Here is a 9,321-nt window from a genome sequence, read left to right on the forward strand (position 1 = left end):
GTTCCGGTGATGTTTTCTCTGCTCCATATGGAGGCAATGTGGATGATTTCGGTGCAGGAGTTGGAACAAGCGAGGGAGGTGGATTCGGTGGCGCCGATGAACTTTAATATGGACTCCATGGCACGTAGTGAAGATCGACTCCCAAGAAGATGCCGGACATGGGCGCAAACCTTTTGCATGCCCTCTTTTGCGTAATGAATTTCGCTTTTATTTGCGCGCAAACTATTTATGTCATTTGAATTTGAACTTGTTTGTCAAACCCTATGTCAAATACGAGATTTGCAGTTTATCTATTTGCGGGTCTTCGCGGTGGTGCCCGCAGAAGCCGACCCGTAAAAAAGCATATTTCGCGAATATTTTTTGACAGATCCGTTTGGGGGGTCTGCATCTGTGCTAGTCCGCGTCGGCCTGCAAAAGTGGTTTTGCGCGAACTGCAAATGAGTTTTGCGGGCCGGCGGGATGCGGGGTCTGCTAGAGTTGCTCTAACACCTGATGCAGACAACCCAACTGGGACAAGCATACAAAATGCTCTAAAACAAAGATGTGAACCAAACGCATCCGTGGTATCTGCGTTCAAAGCTCTCGTACCATCCGCGCTCGAAAGTATTTCATGAATTTCCCGGACACGCGAACGCAGCAGCCGCGAGCCAGAGACGGGCGCGTGAAAGTGCCACCACGACGGCACGAGGGAGAGGATATTCCCCTGGCCACATGCAGGAGCTCCTCCGGATCCTTCACGTTCACATCCACTAATCCTGGCCATAGGAAGCCTGGCCAGGCCGGCCCGGCCCGACCCGGCCCAAAAAAGCCCGGCACGACGCTGCCCCCGGGCCGAGCCCGGACCCGTCATTTTTGCAGTTTTTTGAAGGTTGGGCCGGGCCGGCCCGAAGCCTGACGGGCTTTTAGATGTTCGGGCCGGGCTCAGTCCCAGAAACACAGGCCCGATGGCCGGGCCCGGGCCTGGGTTTTTTGTGTCGGGCTTGGCTAGGCCCGGCCCGGCCCGAGGTTTGGCCAGCTATAACGGCCACACCACGAGAAGCCACCTCGCGTCTTCATGCCGCGGGAGGCAAAGACGCGAACGCGCATATGCCACGGCATAAACTACAAAGAAACCGAATCCCGGAACCCAAAACCAAACCTGATTCGCCGCGTGCCTTCCTGAAAGGGCGGCTAATTACTGACATGGATCGATCAGCAACGCGCCGGAGCAAGTCCGATCCGATGCCTGCCCCTATTCGTAGGCATCTCGTAATATTCCCTCGGCATCTTCCCGCCTCCCCGTCCCGGGCCAGTATATAGCCCCGCGCCCGCCTCCACACCCTTTCCTCGTCAAGGCCACTCGACGCAAACCGCAAACACGCACGCACCGACGCACGCACACCACTCCGAAATCCAAGTCCAAGAAGAAGGACCGTACGTCGAGATGGCCGGCGTCGTGGTGGTGTTCGACTTCGACAAGGCCATCATCGACGTCGACAGCGACAACTGGGTCGTCGACGGCCTCGGCGCCACGGAGCTCTTCGACAGCCTGCTGCCCACCATGCCGTGGAACACCCTCATCGACACCGTCATGGGGGAGCTGCACGCGCAGGGCAGGACCCTCCGCGACGTCGCCGACGTGCTCCGGGCCGCGCCCATCGACCCGCACGTCGTCGCCACCATCCGGGCCGCCCACAGCCTCGGCTGCGACCTCAGGGTCCTCAGCGACGCCAACCGCTTCTTCATCGAGACCGTCCTCGACCACCACGGCCTCCGGGGCTGCTTCTCCGAGATCAACACCAACCCCAGCCGCGTCGACGCCGACGGCCGCCTCCGCATCGCGCCGCACCACGACTTCCACGCCGGCCCGCACGGCTGCGGCCTCGGCACATGCCCGCCCAACATGTGCTAGGGCCAGGTGCTCGACCGCATCCGCGCCTCCGCCGCGGTGGACGGCGCCAGGAAGCGCTTCATCTACCTCGGCGACGGCCGCGGCGACTTCTGCCCGTCGCTGCGGCTCGCCAGGGACGACTTCATGATGCCGCGCAAGGGCTTCCCCGTGTGGGACCTCATGTGCGAGAACCCTGGCCTGCTCCAGGCGGAGGTGCACCCGTGGAGCGACGGCAAGGACATGGAGGAGACGCTGCTGCGGCTCATCAGCCGGGTGCTCGTCGAGGAGAGCCAGCTGCTGCCGCTCGACTGCAAGCTCGAGTCGCTGCCGGTGGCCGTCCAGGACGGCATGCCCATGCCGCTCGTCGTCAAGAACTGATCCATCCAACCGTGCTGCATTACGCTTAATTTGGGGACCGATACCTTGTCATCCAATGGCGAACTCGATAGTAGTAGTACAGTATTTGACTAATTTGTGCGTGTTGTCCTTGAGCCAACTGGCAATGCTGAAGCTCGATGTATCCCATCTATCTATTGATTGACGAATACATGAGTTGATGTGGCGAAAGTCAATTTCGGCCCATCGATATTTCACGAATTTGTTCAAGCCAACACACATCGAAACAAATTGGATTGCTTACTATATGTGTCACATGGTTCTAGCCAACACATCTAGCAGCAATCTCGCTAGTCTTTCATAAATTTGGGACCGCAATATCCGACGAACATTTGTTGGGATAAGTTGATATTTGCGAACGTTTTAGATGTCAATTTTAGTTGTATGAGGTTGAAAATTTTCTTCGGAATGCATGCCATTTTTTGAAAAGAAGAAAAAAATTGCGTAAAAAATGGGCAAGATTTGCTATTTCATACCAAATAAATAAAAAGAAAACGTTCGCTTGACATACTCTCCTAGTTGATGTTCGACAGCTATCATTTTTGTGAATTTGTAGAATACAAAAAATGACAATTGTTTCGTGCTCACAAATGGATGAACCTCGGGTAGGAAGTGTGGCTTGCAGGGGTGCGGTCATTTTCAACCCAATAACAAAATAACTGGAAGTGATTAAAAGCAGAACATCAAATGAGATCCAAGTATAACCATTCATTAAGTGTCATTACAAGACGATGATAAACAGTAGTAATCGATAACAACAACAACAACAGTAGTAATACATAAGAGGTCACAAGTGCACGATAGATCATTTTAAGTACACACATGATGACATTACATCGACTGTTCTTTAGTTCAGTCGGTAGTAGTCTAGTAGATAGCATAACTTACAATAATAGTTGAGTTTAAGTCTTATACAGACACATCCTGTCTGCTAGCATAGAGGTAGGATACACACATATTTAGACTACAATAGGCAAGGGGTAACAGTCTTATGCAGACAAATTTCACTGGCTGATATGGTCCAGGTAGAGTAGACATAATGTACAATACGGGCAATGCATATTTGCACCAACTTAGAAAGCCCAGCGATAAACCAAAAGCGCTTCATGCTCCACTTGTGGTTGATTCAACAAGCATTTTTCATCATTTCTTCACGCATCCACAAACAAAAGGATAAGGTCTTGGATACACAAATTACCAACCACAGATCAACAAGATGCTCATCACAACAGTCATGAAAGCAAGGAGGAGATCAAACAAACGTACCAAAAGGGCGAGCACTCAACAACACCTGACCTCTTTGGTCTTAGTCCCTCCTTGCCTTTTTGGTTTTTCGAATGGTGGTGCCCTCACCAGCCAATGGCACCTCCCTTAGTTCACCACAGAGAGAGAAAACAGCCAGACCACCTACTTGACAGCGATGGATCAAACATGAAGCACTGGAGGCAAGTAGAAGTATATACCTGGTAGTACCATCCACCTTTTAACCTAGGGTAGCAGGACCATCGACCAATGTTGCATTTTCCTAGAAGCCCAAAGAACATGCAACCCAATCAGATAAACATGTTACTGATATTGATCCAATGCATATAAAAGACGGAAGGAACACCTTAGAATTGTCAACTGGGACAAAGGCTTGCGAACGTCAGCATTCATCAGTTCAGTTTTAGAAAGGCTAGATAAATATGGTCTACTAGAAGGAGGCCAAAGACAATGACAAGGAGGTGCTACTGTTCTTTGATGCAACAATCTTTTATTCATAAAACTTGTATTCCTGAGCTATTCATAACTTGTATTTCTTAGCTAAATCTTTTATTCAAGGTTAATATGTTTCTGCTGTTTCAGAAGTTACAGGACACACAAAAGGCACATCAACTACGGATTTGTAGACTGGGCTAGATACTTGTATGCTTTTTGGAAGATGGACGCCATCAGAAGACATGCATTAACCTCGAGCCTGGGCTGTGGTACGTTAGAACTATGAACCATCGATCGGCTGATCTCAAAGGATATGTATAGAGTGAGTGCAGTACGCCAGTTGTCAAAACAAAAAACAAAGTGAACACCAAGCAAGCAGAAATCGAAATGAAGCACCTATAGGTATATCGGCAACCAATCACAGACCAAACATTAGTACATATGAATGCTAGTACTTTGACACAACTGAATGGTAACTGACAATTATCACGCTTGCTTATGTAGCCACACACATGTAGTACTTTATTGACAGGACAACCCATAAACCCACCTTTTATTGACCCATGGCGGGGAAGCAAGGGTCGATTGAGAGCCAAGAACAACAGGAACCTAAAAAACATATCGGTTAAAGCTAATAAGAATAACTGCACAAACGAAAACAGCAACAGCTTACATGCAAAATACAACACACAAAATCATACCCTTGCAGACTGATCACCGGAGATGGGCAAGATCGGGACCGATCCAGCGGGGAATGCAGGAAGAAAAAAGCACCAGCATCAGTAGAGAAGCTTCCAACGGGCAACACCGAGGGTGGTACATCACCAGAAGTAGTCCACCCCGCATCACTAGTAGAAGGTCCGGAGGAATCTACCTTGCAATATAAAACCACAAAGCTCGAGGTCTTTTCCACAAGCACATCTATCGTGATAACTTGGATGTCTCCTCGGCATCAGGCATAAAGCTCTTTGAAGACATAGACACCACAAATTTATACTTCTTACCAATCAAAGTGGATATGTCTTTAGGGATGGCTGGGTCTCCACGCGCTATTTCAACAATCTCATCAAGGGTTGTACGACTGGAATGCCCTTTCACGCAGCAAAGTGATCAAAGATTTAGCAGCTATCTCTTTTCCAACCCCATCAAAGAAAATAAACTCGGCCTCCCTTGAATCGTCAGTGCATCTGAAGCATATGCGACATCTATACGAAAAGACGCATTATTATATAGCGAGAAGGAGAGGGAAAATGTGCATTATGAATAAAAGTATAGAGTAATACCTTGGCATTGCCTCGGTGGAGGCACAAGTAGGGTTAATGCACCTGTAGACAGAGTCGTGTCACTGTGCTATTTTATGGCACTTCTCACAAGACATGAACCACCAAGGCTGACCAGGACTGAGCCTGGACAGAGTGGCCGAGCAGAAGGAACGCGTGCTCTAAAAATAAACGACGTACCACAATATCAGATGATAACATAGCTAAAAAGCCCATACTGCCACACACGAACAAAGGCAAGATGGTCACCTTATTCTCATAGATGTTCAAGTCGAGAAGTTGACCAACTATTTTAGTTTGTAGATTGACCTGCGCACTCTTCTCATTTGTTGTTTTACCAGGGAGAATAATCTTCTTTACATGAGAGGACTTGCCTTGCGGGCTACACAAACCGGAGAAGAAGAAATAAGCATAGAGTCAAAATAGCATATGGACAAAATAGAAAGCAACAAACGGTCTAGTACAGTCGTAGCACCTTTCATGAAATTGAGTGCTGTCAGAGATATCATCATTAATATACAATTGGCATGCCGCGCTACCACTAACCCCCCTGCGCCCTACAAAACATTCAGGAAAAACACCAAGTCAAATAGAAAGCACCAGGTAATAAAAGAGGCTCCACCTTATCTAGGCCTAACTTTCATAGTTTTTAACCAGGGTCCCAACAAATAAAGCAATGATTGGCCCAGTTTGGCCTATCTACATGACATCATTTCCATTCAAGGCCTTTGCCTACTCTCCCCACAGTACGACATTGATCTGATATCCACTGCACAAAAAAAGAGGGCATTGATATCAAATCTAGCAACGTCGAGAACACAAGGTAAATAGTGAGCAACAACCTCACGTCAACGATAGTGATAGTTCGCTTTACAGAAGGCTCGACTCTGTTATAGCTGTGGTATATGTTGAATTTCAGGGTCCAGCAACCCGTGAGAGGTTCGAACACTGGGATGCATGTGGATATCTCAACCTGTCTAGCCTGCCTACTCGTGATCCTCCCTAGCCTAGCACGTAGAGCTCACAGAGACACAAAGACATAGAGATTTATACTGGTTCGGGCCACCGTTGTGGTGTAACACCCTAATCCAGTGTGGTGTGGTGGATTGCCTCGAGGGGCTATGGATGAACTAGTACAAAGGATGAACAAGCCTCAGGAGGTGTGGTGTTCTTGAGCTGGTGTGGTGCTCGGGGTGGAATCTATCTCTCTCTACTATGGTGGTGGCTAAGTCCTATATATAGTCGCCCTGGTCCTCTTCCCAAATATGAGCGGGAAGGGATTCCACAACGGCGGGATTTGAAAGGGGACAAGTAGTACAATCTATCCTGACAGAAGTAGTCTTCGCATGCAAAAAGCCTCTGGTCATGACGCTGCGGTGGACTCGACGATGACCTCCGTCCTGCCGTCCTGGCGGTCTTGGTCTTGTTGCACCGGAATGGAAACCTTTGGCTGATTCCTCGAGACTCCGCGCCTATGGCTTGCCTCCCTTGCACCGACGAGGAAACCTGCGCTCTGCGCCCGCCTGGCCCTGGTCGTCATGGCTCACGTCAGCTGAGCCTCATGAGGTAGCTGCATAGATCTCTCCGCCCCTCAGGAGCCCTCCTGAGAAGGCCAACTCCTTCGGGGGTCTTGGCGTCGTCCGCCTCGCGAGGGTCTTGTTGTGTTGTTGTTGAAGTTGGGCCGTACCAGGCCGTCGATGGAGCCACGCGGTGGGCCGTAGGCAGGCAGGACTGGATACCCCCAAGTCCAGGACGCCGACAGTAGCCCCCGGGCCTAAGGCGCGCTTGGACTTGGCTTCCAGACGAAGCCAAAGGGCAAGTGCGCAGCATCGCGGGCCCTAACCATCTACGGCCGTGATGACGCATGGTGATTGATTGGACATGGGCGACTCCGCTTCCCCATGATGCCTCGGCAACTGCTCGACTTGACAACTACATGCTGCATGCAGAAAGGATCATCATTACTAGAAATCATGGGAGGCCGACGATTTACCTTCTCCCGGCTATAAACGTGCGAGCAGGCGGACCCTCTGCCCATTTCTCTCTCGACTTGCTCCCGCTTGCTTCTTTCCGCTCCGTCTTGCTCCCATGGCACCGATCAGGAGGTTCTCTTTGGCAGAGAAAGGGAAGGCTCCAAGGGAGGGGCCGGACCCTCTCCCGCCGAAGAAACGACCCCACCTCCACGGCGATGCTGGCGTGAGGCGAGAGGTGGCTAGGCCTTGGCAATCGAGGCCTCCGCCTGGATTCCTCCTCCCCTTGTATGTCCGGGCGCAAGGTGAAGGAGCGCACCGTCGAGCGGCGCCTCGCGAAGATGACAGGGCCGCCATTGCCCTGCCGGCCGCACCATGGACCCACACTGAGGATAGCTCACGCGAGTTCATAGTGTGGGCGGCGATGCCTCCCAATACTTGGATCTGATTCCCGCGGTTCTTCGCCAACGAACTGCCTCCGAGGGGACCGGTGGAGCTATGGCTGTAGCACGCGGGGTGCAGCAGCCTGGCCACCGGGGCTGAGGTCGAGGTGGTGTCGTCCGGAGACGTCTTCATGACGCACGGATGGGGCGAGATCGCCCGGGCTTGCCGTGCAGAGGGAGCCCTGGCGATTCACTTCGAATACGACGGCGCGTCCACCTTGTTCTTCAAGGTCTTCAACGAGCGAGGCGAGCGGCTGGAGTGCTGTCCCGGAGGAGACAGCTGAAGGAACACCGTGATGGGCGCTGGATATGCCGTTGCCCCCTTCAGCGCTTCGTCCAGCAGCATCGAAATCCAGCAACTCTCGTGAGCCCAGCGACTCTCCAGAGTTGAGCGACGACAACTATGTGCCGTTGAGCTCCTGCTGGGGTCGGAGTGCTGCTGCGGCTGCTGCCCGGCATCGTCAGCGACGCCGCTAAGCCTTGTAGTTGTTTTTCCTACGCGAGATGAAAATCAGCCCCCGTGGGGCTTGTAAGGACCGAGATGTATTCAATAGTATCGTTTGTTCCTTTTGACTTTGTAATGAACGCGTGTATTCCAGTCTGACTGAGTCCCGCCCTTTTCTCTTCCCTCGACAGCGTGGCACTCTACGCCGGTGGGACCCAGTCCCCAGGCAGGCTTCAGCTGTCGCTAGTGTGCCAGGTCGCGATGTCGTGGTCAAGGCTAGGAGGTGAGCGACACAAGGTCCGGTAAGAGCTCATGAGGCGCGATGCTCACGAGATCCCCCTTGGCATGCAAGTAGATGCGCAGAGAGTTGAGAAGGGGAGTTGAACCGCCCAAGTGGAACCGCGGGTATCGGTGGGAAATGACACGTATGGGATCACGAGAATCCCTACTACGGTTGCGGGGCGCGGGGTGGTGAGAAGAGCGGGATCAGCAGTCAGCACAAACACTCAGGTCGTTTACCCAGGTTCGGGCCGCGAGGATGCGTAATACCCTAGTCCTGCTTTTGTGTGTATATCTATGTTCTTGGAGTTCTTGTGCTAGCTACAACGAGCGTAACTGTTGGGGAACGTAGCAGAAATTCAAAATTTTCCTATGAGTCACCAAGATCTATCTATGGAGAAACTAGCAATGAGAGAGAGGGGAGTGCATCTACATACCCATGTAGATCTCTAAGCGGAAGCATTCAAGAGAACGGGGTTGAAGGAGTCGTACTCATCATGATCCAAATCATCGGAGATCCTAGTGCCGAACGGACGGCACCTCCGCGTTCAACACACGTACAGCCCGGGGAAGTCTCCTCCTTCTTGATCCAGCAAGGGGAAAGGAGAAGTTGAGGGAGAGCTCCGGCAACACGGCAGCATGGCGGTGGAGCTTGCAGTTCTCCGGCAGGGCTTCGCCAAGCAGTACTACGGAGGAGGAGGTGTTGGGGAGGGAGAGGGATGCGCCAGGGGCTAGGGTGAAGCTCCCATGCGCCTCCCCACTATATATAGGGGTGGAGGGGGCTGGTTTCTTGCCCTCCAAGTCCATTGGGGCGTTGGCAAAGGTGGGAGGAAAGAAATCCCATCATTTCCTTCCCCACCGATTGTTATCCCCCTTTTTTAGGGATCTTTATCTTATCCCTTTGGGATATGATCTTATTCCTTCTAAGGGGGGATCTTGG

At 51.6% G+C, this 9,321-nt stretch overlaps 1 protein-coding gene across 1 annotated transcript; it reads left to right on the forward strand.

Moving 5' to 3' along the window:
• Positions 1–1,337: 1,337 nt before the first annotated feature.
• Positions 1,338–2,467, forward strand: LOC123065663 (inorganic pyrophosphatase 1). Its single transcript, XM_044488902.1, has one exon. The coding sequence runs from the start codon at positions 1,424–1,426 to the stop codon at positions 1,889–1,891; it is 468 nt and encodes a 155-aa protein (XP_044344837.1). The 5' UTR covers positions 1,338–1,423; the 3' UTR covers positions 1,892–2,467.
• Positions 2,468–9,321: the final 6,854 nt, after the last annotated feature.

Source organism: Triticum aestivum, chromosome 3B, assembly GCF_018294505.1.
Source record: "Triticum aestivum cultivar Chinese Spring chromosome 3B, IWGSC CS RefSeq v2.1, whole genome shotgun sequence".
Taxonomy (NCBI): domain Eukaryota; kingdom Viridiplantae; phylum Streptophyta; class Magnoliopsida; order Poales; family Poaceae; genus Triticum; species Triticum aestivum.

Bases quoted from the DNA above. Each gene is read 5' to 3' on its own strand.
- LOC123065663 (XM_044488902.1), top strand. From the start codon at position 1,424: ATGGCCGGCGTCGTGGTGGTGTTCGACTTCGACAAGGCCATCATCGAC.